The 14,304-nt window shown below is 42.3% G+C and overlaps 1 protein-coding gene across 5 annotated transcripts in view; it reads left to right on the top strand.

Annotated features, from left to right (window-relative positions):
- MPHOSPH8 (M-phase phosphoprotein 8) overlaps positions 1-14,304 on the top strand; it is a 100,992-nt gene that overhangs the window by 63,167 nt on the left and 23,521 nt on the right. For 4 of the 5 annotated variants that reach the window (XR_010319120.1, XM_064275401.1, XM_023553098.2 and 1 more), the window contains 2 exons: positions 4,397-4,537; positions 5,138-5,224. The exons of the other annotated variant lie outside the window; for it this stretch is intronic. Coding sequence is in view for 3 of the 4 variants with exons in the window: in XM_064275401.1 (XP_064131471.1) it covers positions 4,397-4,537; positions 5,138-5,224 (228 nt within the window). In the remaining variant the exon portion in view is untranslated. The remainder of the gene's footprint in view (positions 1-4,396; positions 4,538-5,137; positions 5,225-14,304) is intronic. 5 annotated transcript variants of the gene reach the window in all.

Here is a 14,304-nt window from a genome sequence, read left to right as displayed (position 1 = left end):
CTTATCTTTACTTTAGAGTAATTGTTGACCTTTTGGTCTCATATAGATGGTTTTTTAATGGAACACTGTACTGATGGGTAATCTGTTATTTCTGCGCCAATCTGTTGTTTCACTGACCCGTGACCTCGGGGAATAGTTGAGGTTTAAGGTTTAAAGAATATCTCAGAGCAATAGTCTTGAGGAGTCATCTAGTTTCAACTTGTATAGTAAGCCTGGACTTTTTAAGAATTTGAGTTCTGTTTGACGTTTTTCTCTTGTTCTATCAGGGCCTGTCTATTGTGGCCTTGATCAGAATGGTCAGTATTGATAGTCGGGCACCATCTAGTTCTTGTGGCCTCGGGGTAGATGAGGCTGTGGCTCGCGTAGCCTGTTAGCCCTGTAGACTAGTTTCTCCTCTGAGATTTAATTTCCTTCTTTCTCTTTTGCTCTGGATGAGTAGAGACCAATAGTTTCATATTAGTGTTTTTGATTTTTGATAGTTTCATTCTTAGGTGTTTTGGTATAAATTTCTTTGAGTTTATTCTGCTTGGAGTTTATAGAATAAACTACTTCTTGGATGTACAGATTCATGTCTTCCGTCAAATTTAGAAAGTTTTCAGCCATTATTTATTCACATATTTTTTCTGTCCTTTTCTCCCTATGAGGCATCCATAATGAGTATGTTGGTGCACTTGATGGTGTCCCAGTGGTCCATTAGGCTCTGCTCACTTTTCTTCCTTTTTTTTTTTCTTTCAGCTCCTCAGACATGATAATTTCAATTGTCCTGTCTTCAAATTTGATTTTTTTCTTCTGCCAGCTCCAGTCTGCTTTAGTGAATTTTTCATTTCAGTTATTGTACTTTTTGTATTTCATATTTCTGTTTGGTTCATTTTTGTAATTTTTTGACTCTATTGATTTTTTTTTTAATCTATTGTTTTCTCATTTTCTTTAGTCCTTTATGTTTTTGTTTAGCTGTTTGAGCATATTTAATACTGTTTTAAAGCCTTCGTCTAGGAAGTCCATTATCTGGGCTTCTAAAAGGATGGCTTTTTCACTTTATTCTTTTACATGGGGCATTCTTTTCAGTTTCTTTGTGTGCCTTGTGATTTTTTGTTGAAACTGGGACATTTGAGTATTATGGTAACTCTAGAAATGAGATTCTTCCTCAGTTGCTGTTTGTTTATTTTTTTAATTACCGAAATCTATAGACATTTGTTTACTGACTTCCCATAGCTGTTTTTGCAAAGACTGTCTTCTTAGTTCTTAGACACTGACGTCTCTGTTCCTTAGCCTATGTTCAGCTAGTGCTTTAACAGTAATTTTCTTGAAAGCAAGGGGAAAAAACATAAAACAAAAAAGAACCTTTTACCAGTCTTTGCAAATTGAGTCTATGCTGGGCTTTCCTTCAGCACTTAACCAGGCTTGCACTGAGCCTAGGGATCAGCCTGAGGTGAAATCTTTTCAGATAATTTCTGAGCATACATACTAGCCTGGGTGTGCATGTGGCTTTCTTAAGTCCCCTGTTACACAGGGAACTTTTGAATGTCTTAATTTCCAAAAGAAACTCTTTCTAGCCTCTCCTTCCAGTCTTTACATGCCTATTTTATGCCTAATGCCACTCTTTAGCCCAACTAGCTATGGGTTGTCACAGCCTTAGGTCATTGCCTGCTGCCCCTCGGCCCCATGTGAGCTCCAAGATAGGCCCAACCAAGATGAGTGCCTTGCTTCAATCTTTCAGGCAGCCCCAGACGTGTAGAACAGACACACACAATACTTTGCTAATGAAATCTGCTCTGCTCCCTCTAGAGTTAGAGCCCGAGTGTCCTCTCCGGGAGTGTAGACTGCTGCTGCTTTAAGGTGGTCACACCGAGCTGTAGAGGGGGTGAACCATCGGAGAGTAGAAAACCAAAGCTTTACTAACATTCAAAGATCACCTTTTTCTGGATTCAGTGTTTGTTTAGTTGCTGTAACCCTTTGACTAGTTTCCAGAGTTGTGACAAAATTGGTTCTGCCAGCGTCTGCCTTTTTTTTTTTTTTTTTTTTTGGTGTTTTTGTGGAGGGATGAGTGTGTGGAATTGCTCTCATACCGTCTTGCTCTGGACTCTGCCTTCTTACTTTTTTTTAGCTTAAGTTTTTTGCAGGGTAGATGTTGGATTTTATGAGATTTTTTTTCCTTCTGCTTTTATGCTCATGTAGTTTCGTCTATATTAATATAGCATAGTAGGAGTCCTGGTGGGCACAATGGCTAAGTACTCAGCTGCTAACTGAAAGGTTGGCTGTTCAAACCTACCAGCTACTTTGCAGGAGAAAAGACCTGGCAATCTGCTCCTGTAAAGATTACAGCATAGAAAACGCTATGGGGCAGTTCTACTCTGTCATTTGGTGTTGCTATGAGTTGGAATTGACTTGACTGCATACAACAGTATAGCATAGTAGCTGTAGGGAATTTTTTTTAATTATGAAAAGCGTGGTGTGTTCTCTCTCTTTTTTTTTTTATCTAATGTGTGTTTATGAACAAAAGATACTTTAAAATGAGAGAAAGTGGTTACACTATCTTATTTCAGTTTTAGTGGATCTTCTCAAGTCTAACTATAGTTAAGTCTAACTATAGTACTACTGTCAAAAATGATTTTTCTTACATTTGTGTTCCCTCAGATTTCTCACACAGGCAAATCCTGTTAAACTTTCAGATTATAATCAAAGTCATCCATACTATTAGAATTTGGTTTTATCAGATGGTGTCGTCAACTAGGAGCCTTGGTGATGGAGTGGTTAAGAGCTTGGCTGCTAACCAAGAGGTCAGCAGTTTGAATATACCAGCTATTCCATGGAAACCCTATGGGGCAGTTCTGCTCTGTCATGTAGGGTCACTATGAGTTGGAATTGACTTGATGGCAACAGGTTTAGCTGGGTTTTTTTGGGGGGGGGTAGTCATTGTCTTAGTCATCTAGTGCTGCTATAACAGAAATACCACAGGTGGATACCGTCAACAAAAAGAAATTTATTCTCTCACAGTCTGGTAGGCCAGAAGTCCAAATTCAGAGCAGCAGCTCCAGGGGAAGGCTCTCTCTGTCATTTCTGGAAGAAGGTCCTTCTCATCAGTCTTCTGGAATAGGAGCTTCTCTGAGCAGGAACCCTGGGTCCAAAGGATGTGCTCTGCTCCTAGCACTGCTTTCTTGGTGGTTTGAGGTCCCCAACTCTCTGCATGCTTCCCTTTCCTTTTATCTCTTGTAAGATAAAAGGTGGTGCAGGCCACACCTCAGGGAAACTCCTTTTACATTGGATCAGGGATATGACCTGAGCAAGGGTGTTACATCCTGCCCTAATCCTCTTTAACCATAGGCAGAGATTATTATTTATAATGCAGGAAAATCACAAAATGGAGGACAACCACACAATACTAGGAATCATAGCCTAACCAAGTTGACACATATTTTTGGGGGACACAGTTCAATCCATGACAGTCATCAACTAGTGACTGGAGGTGTTTTAACTTATAACTACCTTTTTATTTCATTTTTTTTTTTTTGTCAGCTTTATGTAATTTCATCCCTACTCAAAGCACTTTTCCTTCATTCCTCTGTTTTATCATGGCCTCTTAGAAACTAATCATATCGGTGTCTTTTTCCTGCTTCTGAATTTCTTTTTCATCCTTGGAGAAACCAAACACTTCCCAACAATTTTGTTTATGTAGGCCAACATTTATCTTTTCCAAATAATGTTCATTTTTGTGTCATGAGTAGAATGGACTTATGGGACTTTAAGTGGTCATTTTTTGCCTTGTACCTTTGGTCAACTTAAATGAATATAATGAATTATGAGTTTCACCTATATTACCTGGAGCACAAAGGAGAATTTTGGACCTGAAATGTGAGAGAAAAAAATACCATATTTTTATGCAGATAGTGCACACCCTCTACATTTGTTGGCCAACCATACCCTCCCCCGCTGAGGTATTTTTGTAAACATGCTATGCTAATTTTTTTTGTAGCAACATATAAGAAAAATTGGCAAAGCAGTGCTTTTGAAAATACCTTGCTTGGGGAGGTTATGGTTGGCAAACAAACATAGGAGGCACATGCTGTTTGCATAAAAATACGGTAAGTACTTTTGCCATTTATATAGCACTGTTCAGCTTCAGCTTATGTCATGCAAGCTGTCAATGTGCATTTAGAACTTAATATATGAAAGTTATAAAATTTCATGGTAACATTTGTATATGAAAAACTCTAAGGGTTGATTCTGAATGTTTATTAGAATATTTTAGTTTAAAAGTTTAGTAGATGCTGAAATAAATGCTGTTTAATAATTTCACACTGAAATATCCTAGGTGCAGAGACTTAGTTCTGAAGTTTTTCTGATTACATATTAACATGACTTCTCTTTAACAAAACAAAACAAAAAAAACACGATAAAGGATTCAAGTGGAATGACTCTAGTGATGCTTGCTGCAGCTGGAGGACAAGATGACCTCCTTAGACTCCTCATCAAAAAAGGAGCCAAAGTTAATGGAAGACAGAAGAATGGGACCACTGCACTGATTCATGCAGCTGAGAAGGTTAGGGACTTTGACATGCATCAGTTTTATAATCTTTATGGGAATTCCTGCTAGTGGACTAAGAAAGAATCTTAGTGAAATATAATGGGGATGGGAGGAGTCGTGAGTGAGGTCATACAGTCTTATAACTTAATAATTTATATTTCAGTTGATCAGTGACTTGTAATGAATGGATGCTTTTAGCAACAGTAGTACTGTGTAATCAAATATTCAAAAAAGGGATTTAATTGAAAGTGATTTATATTAAAGATGACCCCTGCTTAAGATACTGATGTTTCCTTTGGTTAATAATTTAATTAAAATGTTCTCAGGTTAAGAGTCTATATGCAGAGGCTCTTATGTTGAAACCAGTGATTATACTTCAGGTTGAAATTGCTGGCAAAATAGCATATGACTGCATTAGTGCATGAGAGGTGGAAGGGCCCATTTCACAGCACCATCACATTTTTCACAGGAATCTCTGTACTGAAAAAATTCGAATAATGTATTCAGCAACCTGCTTGGTATAGAATCTGCTGATGACTAAAAATTTCAAAATATCTCAAAATGTCTTTAAAAATTTTGGAAGTTGAATTTGCTTTTTTTGTTTGTTTTTAATAGAACTTTTTAACCACAGTGGCTATTCTTTTGGAAGCGGGAGCTTTTGTAAATGTCCAGCAGAGCAATGGTGAGACTGCTTTAATGAAGGTAAATATGTTATACTGAGCAGCTGTTCATGATAGGGCCTACAGTTGTCCCATGCTGTGCTGGGCCCTGGGAATATGATGGGGAACAAGGTAGTCTTTGGACTCAAGCAGCTTATGGAGAGTACAAGAAAATAGACTAGTAAACAATCATTTAAACATGGTGTGACCCATCGCATGATAGGAATAAGCAGACAACATTGGAGTTTACATAAAAGGGGGGTACCGAGTTGGGTCTCAACTCAGGGAGAGTTGATGGTGGAGTGAGTGACTGGTGGCTCAACTGTGTCTTGAAAAACAAAGTTAACGGGGATGATGCATATGAGGGAGCTGTAGGAGCATAGACCAGAACTGGATGTCATATATACCACACCTGTGAATGAGAGACAGCATGATGTATTTTCATATTTTCACTGCTATTCTGTATTGATGAATTCATCTCCATGTGTTTTGGAATTACGGTTTGCAAATAGATTTTGCTTGAGTGGGGGTTGTTGAAATTTCTTCCCCTCATATACATACCTCTCTCTACACACACGTATATATCTGTTATTACTTTTCCCTGTTCAGTGATTTTGCGTTTGCCTAGACTTGGGCCCCCCCACTCATTCATAAATGGGTATTACCGGGTTCTTGGCCCAAGATGCTATTTGGACACAGCAGGTCCAGACACAGTCTCCAGTGGTGAGACTGTCTGTCTTAGCCATCTAGTGCTGCCGTAACAGAAATACCACAAGTGGATGGCTTTAACAAAGAGAAATTTTTTTTCTCACAGTCTAGTAGGTTACAAGTCCAAATTCAGGGCGTCGGCTCCAGGGGAAGGCTTTCTGTCTCTGTTGGCTCTGGAGGAAGGTCCTTGTCCTCAATCTTTCCCTGGTTGAGGAGGTTCTTCGGCACAGGGACCCCGTGTCCAAAGGACGCACTCTGCTCCTGGTGCAACTTTCTTGGTGGTATGAGGTCCCCAACTCTCTGCTTGCTTCCCTTTCCTTTTATCTCTTGAGAGAGAAAAGGTGGTACAGGCCACACCCCAGGGAAACTCCCTTTACATTGGATCTGAGTAAGGGTGGCATTACAATCCCACCCTAATCCTCTTAACATAAAATTACAATCATTAAATGGAGGACAACCACAAAATACTGGGAATCATGGCCTAATCAAGTTGATACACACATTTTTGGGGGGACATAATTCAATCCATTACACTATCTGCCTGCCTCTTCCTTAGGGGTGCAGCTTTATTTTATGTAAGTTATTGATCCAAGGAAACCCAGGTGGTTAAGTGGTTAAGTGCTACGGCTGCTAACCAAGGGGTCGGCAGTTCAAATCCACCAGGCACTCCTTGGAAATTCTATGGGGCATTTCTACTCTGTCCTATAGGGTCGCTATGAGTCGGAATCGACTCAGTGGCACTGGGTTTGGTTTTGGGTTTTTATTGATCCAAGTGGGTATTTGTCTATAATAACTTTTCTCAACCTTCTTTCATGAGTGAAACAATGCAGTTGCAGCCCCTAATTTCGAGCAGGCAGCCTGGCCCTGAGCCATGTCTTGAATGGGGCTGTTACTCTCTGTTATTCTAAAGGACTAGCTCACTTGCATCGCTGTCTCATTCTAGAGTTGGGGTTTAAATATTGCTCATTGCTTCTTGTTACTGTTTCATTTTTGGTTTATGGAAATGTTCATGAGCCTAGCTCTTTGGTTTTTCCTGTGTGTTATGTGTTTCCATTAGCGCCATATGTTTACAGCAAAGATGGTGCCACAGAGCATGAATTTAAAACGTCTTATTGAACAACCACCAGGTGCATAGCTAAGTCTGGAGTGTCAAGGGCATATAGGGAAGGAGGGACAAAAATTTTGTGCCATCGTAAGGATTTAGAAATTTATCTGGAGGGTAATGGAGCCATTGAAAGGTTTAAGCTGGAGAGAAACAATCAGATTAAAGGTCTTATTTTTGTTGTTTTTTTATTTTAATGTCCCTTAAACAGACTAGTGGACTGGTTGGACAAGAGAAGCAGTTCGCAGACTTGTTGAGATTCTAAAAATAAGTAAAATAATAGTTTTCTGTACCAAGTTAGTGACAGTGAGGATCAAGAGAAGTGGATCAGTAACCCAGATTTTTTAGGAGGTGGGATTCACAGGACTTGGTAATTGAAGTGACGCTCGGTAACCTTGTTTCTTCTAAATTGGAGAACATAGGCAGCGCAGATGTGAGGGGCGATTTACTGCCTTTGAGCTTTTTACATATTAAATGTTCAGGAGGCATTTTCACATTTATCTTTAGCTCAGAAGAGAGAGGTGAGCTGGAGATTCAGATTTGAGAGTCATTAATAGTGACAGTGATTATAAGCACAGGTTGAAAGCTGCAAGGTCACCATGGAGAGTAAGAAAGGAGAAAAATGCCAGAGATGGAAGGAGGCTATATGGGAAGGACCAAAGAAGTAGGAGGAAAATCAGGGGGGACGGAGATTATGAAAGCCAAGAGAAGAAATATTTAAAGGAGAAACAGTGTCCAGTGGGGCAGAGAAGTCCAAAAATAAAGGGGCTGGAAAATACCATTTGGATTTAGCAACTTAGTGTTGACAACACTGTCCAGGAGGCATTTGGGTTGAGTTTGACTGGTGTTGTTAGATTGCAGTGGGAGGCAAGGGCATGGATAAAAGCATTTTAATTGCTTTAAGGGTTTACTATATTAAATCAGTCTTACTGAATTTTATAATTAGAAGAAATAAACATGAGAGGAAAATTTTCAGAATATAAAACAAAAACATTTCTTCTCAGGAAAAAATATGTAAAATTGGCCATTAACACTTGGTGAAGGAATGGAGAAATAGGCACTCTTATACATTGATGTTGGGAATGTACTTCTTTAGAGCAGTTTCTCAACCATCCCAGTATTGACATTTTGAGCCACATCATCCTTTGTTGTGGGGGGTTGTGTAGGATAGTTAGCAGCATCCCTGATCCTAGATGCCAGTAACTCCTCTTTCAATTTGTGACAACCAAAAATGTCTCCATGAAGATAAAAAATGGCCCCAGTTAAGAACCGTTTTGAAGGACAATTTGTCAGAACCTATCAAGAGTAAAAAGATACGCCTTGTATCATGCAGAAGAATGAAGCTGGATCTATATGTCGCACCATATACAAAAATTAATTCAAAATGGATCAAAGACCTAAATATAAGTTCTGAAACTATACAATTCTTAGGAGAAAACATAGGGGTAATACTGTTGCCAAGTGGAAACTCCAGGTTCTGCTCGGCATGACTTGTCTCAGCTGATAAATCAAAGACCCAGGTGGGAGAGTGGAAAGGCGCTTTTATTTTGTTGCACAAGGAATGGAAGGAGTTGGGGCTGCTGCTGCCAAGACTGCTCAGTGAGGGTAAGGGGTTTACAAGTAGGAAGTTCATACAAGTTACATCAGCAACATTCTTAATCATACTACACAGGCACAATGGGTTTTACATATAACTTCACGCATTGCGTGTTCAGAAAATGGCAGTTAAATGCCACCAAGAGGAGGGGAAGTTACTATGTATGAGATCTAAAAGGTTGTCCCGAGTGTCAACATGGCACCTAAACCAGTTTCCACCAATTTTCTCTAGTTTTGGGCAGGAGCTAAGGAGAGGGGAACCAGGATTTTAATGTAAAGCAGTGGGCCTTTTCACGCAAAAGAATCAGGATTTTAATGTAAAGCTATCGGGATTGCCAAGCAAGTGGCCTGAGGCTGTGGAGTTTTCCTCAGCCTGGGGACCTCTGTCTTATTCTCTCCTTTTCTTTTTGGATATTGGTCATTCAGGACCAATGTCCATTCGGAACTACAGCCCAGCTCTGAATTGTTTGGCATGTTCGTGGGGAGTGGGCAAATATTGGACATAGGCTTGAACAGTTGGTCCTTCGTTGTGGCCACTGATCTACTGTTGAGGTATTATGGATAGAATGTCGCTGTATGCACCAACCTGGTGGATAGTCAGACTTCACAGTGATGTATAGGACTGTACCTCGGGTTTTGTGTTTATTTATTAGTTGTGCCTATTTATTAATTACACCCCCTCTTTTAGCCAGTAAGTTGGATGGAGAGGGACAGAGATTATGGGTAACCCTTGCTCTACGTGTGAAGGGGAGTGTGAACAAATCCAGCAAATGTTAACCCGTGCAGTATGGTTTACAACTGCCTGGTGCAACCTATTAAGAACATTGAAATCCCATCCAGCACTTACACATAGGGCGACTCTTAGGAATAACCACATCACCCTGTTCATGGTTGATTCTGCTCACTTAGAGATCTACAGCAATCTAACCTGTTCAAGTGGAGTATACAGATATAAGAGACAATAGTAACACCAAGGTTATTAGCAGTGTTAGGAGTCTTTGGGGGATCTCACCCATGCAGGAGGGTATTGGGAAAACAAGTACTTAAGGTCCTCAGCTGGCTCACAAGTCCAGCTCTCACAGTTCTGAGTTTGTCCTTCAGCATTGGCAGGGTGGTTTGCTTCACCCAAGTATGGTGGATCCAAGCTTTGAGCCTGTTGAGTTTGGCAGTTGTCACGGTAGCCAGGAGGACTTCAGACAGACAGGTCCACTTCTGCTGAATGGGGTTGGCTTTCCACGCCTTGAGAAGGACCCAATCACCAGGCTGGAACCAGGTGGAGGGACACCTGTGGCTCAGGCAGGCTCATCAGGTGAGCATATCTGCAGAGAGAATACAGAGTCACCCAAAGAGACTGCCAGTATTTAGTAACTTGAACATCTCCAACCTCGTGGAGGAAGGGAGGTTGGTCATTATTAAAAAAAACCCATGTTGGTCACATTGAGGTTTTCTAATAAGGAGTGCTTGTATAATAGTTCAAATGGACGAAATTTTAGGGGCGGACCAAACTCTGAAGATAGCCATAGGCAGTGCCTCTGTCTATGCCAACTTGGTCTCTTGGCACAACTTTGCTAGCTATCTCTTCAGAGTCTGGTTACCCACTTTACTTTACCGCTGGACTGGGGCCTCCAGGCTGTGTATAAGTTCCAGTTAATGTCCAGGGCAGTTGCCACCAATTGCACCACCAAGGCCACAAAATGAGGCTTGTTGTCACTGCCAATGAAGATGGGAAGCCTGAATCAAGTGATGATTTTGTTCAGGAGGTGCTTCACAACCTCGGTGGCCTTTTCAGTCCTGCAAGGAAAAACTTCAACACGGTAAGTGAAGTTGTCGATAAAGACTAGCAGATAGTTGTAATTCCCGGGAGCTCGAGACATCTCAGTGAAATCCACCTGCCAGACATCTGCAGGCATTGCCCCAGTTCACTGGACCCCAGGGGGCACTTCAGCAGTGTTCTTGGGATTATTTTTCACTCAGGTGGGGCAGCTCTTTACCTACTGCTAAAATAGTGGCCTGGACCTTTGGTCCAATTAAATGTCTTTTAACTCAATCATGTAATGGTATCAAAAGCCTCTTGCTCTGTCCTGGTCCATTTTAAAGGGTCTGTGTCTTTTCCCTCTAAGGCCCAGTGTAAAAGCTTGGCAGTAAGTCTGAAATTTGGAATCCAGATGAGGCAAAAACCACCCATTCTCAAAAAAACCTCGGAGCTATCTTTCGTTGGTAGGGACCACCAGTCCGCAGATAGCATCTTTTCAGCCAAGGAGGAGTTCTTACTCTGTCTGTCTGAATTTTAAAACCCAGATAAATCACCTCCTTTTGGTTGACCTGAGTTTTTTCTTCTGAGACCTAATACCCTGCATTTCCCAGGAAGTTTGAAATGTCTGTGGTGTTCCAGACTGAGTTGTACTCACTGTGATGAGTAGATCATCCACGCATTGGAGGAGGACACTGTTGGTCAGGGTCAGGTGTCTCAGTTCTTGGGCCAAAGCTGATCTAAAAAGTGTACGACTGTTTTTAAAGCCCTGTGGAGGACTTGTCTGCACAACTGCTGTTTCTGTCCTATTCCTGGGTCTTCCCACTCAAAGGTAAAGATTTCCTGACTTTTCTCTTCCACTCAAATGTAAAAGAAGGTTTCCTTCAGGCCTAGTACAGTGAACCTGGAAAAGGTGGGTGACATGGTCGACAGCAGGATATACAAGTTGGGAACTACAGGATGGACTGTGACTATTACCTGGTTGATGGCTCGCAGATCCTGAATGAACTAGTATTCTCCATTTTTTTTCTTCACTGGCAGTATGGGAATGTTGAACTGTGACTGGCAACAGCCTGAGCAGTCCATTTTTCAGGTTTATTTGGTGATGACTTTTCCCAGTGCCTGTCAGACCCCTGCCCGGATGGAGTATTGCTTAAGTCTTGGGGGTGGTGGGGGAGAATCTGTGCTGGGTAGGAGCTCAGGAGCTCACCTGCCACTGAGGGAACATTTTTGGCTTATCCTGGTATCTCATTGGCCCATACCTACAGGACCACTGCATCCTTGACACCACCAATCTCTGGTAGCTTCCTTCGGCGCTATAATTGATGGGTGGCTGAGCGGTAATGGACTGAGTGGTAATGGATGAGTAGATCATCCATGTATTGGAGGAGGACACCACTGGCGTCCTCTGGTGTTACCTGTATCTGGAAGGCCCCTTTATCAAAAGAAATTTGTGCCTGCAGCTTGCACAGTCCTCTTTCTAATGGGGGAATGGGATAGTCAGGCATGTGGAGAAAAGGATTTGTTAATAAATTCCCTTATATGGAGCAGGTTAGAGGCTGAAGGAAGGGAGGGTTCTGTTACCTAAGACTTCCATGACCGACACAGTTGTTTTTGTCAGGACTGTCTTTTTCTGGATCAAGACAGAGTGGATAGCTCTGGTATCCACTAGAAACTGTATAGGCTCCTTCCCCCCTCCCCCACCATAATTATAACCAGAGGCTCAAGTGAGGGACTCGATTCCAGTCCTCCTCAATCCAAGTCTTTACGGATTGGCAGCATGGGGCACTGGGCAGCCCCAAGCTTTTTCTTATCTCTGGGTAGGAGTTTGGGGCACTCTGTCTGCCAGTGTCCTCTCTCTTTGCACAAGATGCACTGGTCTCGGCTTAATGGGGGTCAGAACCTCTCACCTCCCTCTCTCTTCATGGACCCTCCTCTTCTTGGGCCACCAGAAGACAGGTCATTTCCCTGCAAGGCAGCAGCCAGGAATGTGGCCTGTCTTTTCCGATCAGTGATTTTTCTCTTCCTACTCCCAGTCCTGATTGGGATATATCTGGTAGGCAAGTTCAACAAGCTGTGAGATCCCCAACTCCACACTTTCCTCAAGTTTCTGGAGTTTTTTCTGTATGTCTGGGGCACTCTGCCCAATAAAAAAAACATATTCACCATGTGAGTTTTTTTGAGACTCCCAGGGTCCATATCTGCAAGCTGTCTAAAAGCCTCATAAATTTTTACAGAATCTTAGAGGGATCTTTGGTTGCTTTTTGTTTGATCCCATATATTTTGTTAAGGTTTTTTTGTTTTGTTTTTTTGGTACCCCTGTCTTCAGCTCTTCTAAAAGGCACTCCCTATGATAAGCAAGGCGAGTCCATCCCTTCGCCGTATTCTGATCCCAGCCAGGGTCTCCTATGGGGAAAGTCTCTTCCCTCAGCTGATTTACTGCCTGAACTTCATGGTCTCTTGGCCTTAGCCCTACCCTTTTCTAGGACCGTGCACTTTTCTTCTGGGTTCAGGAGGAGATCTAGCAGCACCCAACAATCTACCCAACTGAGGTTATGAGTGAGGAAGATGGGGGCAAAGATCCTGCATTCTCTTAGGGTCTTCCTGATACTTGGGGCAGTTGTTTTTCCAGCTACAAAGATCACTTGTTGAGAAATGTTGGTGGACCCAGGCCATGCCGGCATCTCCTGCTGGGACTTATTGGAGGGGGTGCATGCTCCTGGGCTTAGCTATGCTATGGCTTTCCTGAGAATCGGTCACCCTTGTGTTACTTTTGTTCTTCCTGGTCACCGAATTGGGGTATCTAAAGGCTGTTCCATTCCACGTATGGGGCGGAGAGCCCAACACCAGGGAAGAAGGGCTTGGGAGGGGTGGATATAGGGACTGACAGGGTTTAGCGGTGGGAATCGTTGCTGGAGTGGAAGCATAAGGGGGCAGCGAAGCGGCAGGCAAGGGCAACAAGGATTCTTCCTCAGGGTCAGAGGGAAGCACTGGCAGTCACGATCCCCACCCCCTTTCTGGACTAGAATTTTATATTTCTTCTTCAATCCCTTGTCCCGATACAGAGTCATAAGGGTTTACACATAATACTTTTCATCTCGTTTACCGTTGTGAGTACAGAAAAGATCAAGTTGGAGAATAGCACTATAATTTAGAGACCTACTTACTGGCCAATTTTCCACATCTGCCAGTTCATATTGAGGACATGCGGTGTTACAAAAGAAAATCGTCTTTTTCTTTTTCATAGGGTCTGACCTGAAATGTTCCCAGTTCTTAAGAATGCATCCTAGTGGGCTGCATTCCAAGATCCTTTGAACGTTCTCCATTCTCCGAACACACACACACACACACACACACACACAGTCACACAACTTAATTCAGTACACTAACCTAATAACAGATACCTAGAGTCTTTTGGGGTAGACCCTCAATGGTCAATTCCTCCCGCTTCTCGAGACTCTTCTAAGGCCTTATATAGGTACTTAGCAAATAACCCAGGCATGTTTCATGTCTCCCATGGAATCACCATCGAGTCCGAGGCTGATCAGTTTCCAGGGCTGCTCCAAGATCTCCGGGAGAAATCTGGTGGCACCAGATGTTGGGGCTGGTCTGTTGTCTGAACTGCCTCTGGAACCAAGTGGATGACACTTGGCTGGCTCGCCAGAAATGTTGCCAGGTGGAAACCCCAGGTTCTGCTCGGCGCAACTAGTCTCAGCCAATAAACGAGAGACTGAGGTGGGAGAGTGGAAAGCTGCCTTTATTTTGTTGCACAAGGGAAGAAAACAGTTGGGGCTGCTGGTGCCAAGACTGCAGCTAGGGTGAGGGGCAAGGTGCCTTTTTAAGGGGTTTACAAGTAGAAAGTTCATACAAGTTACATCACCAACATTCTTAATCATACTATACAGTTGCAACGGGTGTTACATATAACTTCATGCATTGCATGTTCAGAAAAGGGCGGTTAAACACC

This window comes from Loxodonta africana, chromosome 23 (genome assembly GCF_030014295.1).
Source record: "Loxodonta africana isolate mLoxAfr1 chromosome 23, mLoxAfr1.hap2, whole genome shotgun sequence".
NCBI lineage: Eukaryota > Metazoa > Chordata > Mammalia > Proboscidea > Elephantidae > Loxodonta > Loxodonta africana.
The sequence above is the reverse complement of the archived record's forward strand: the minus strand, read 5'-3'. Positions and strand labels throughout refer to the sequence as shown.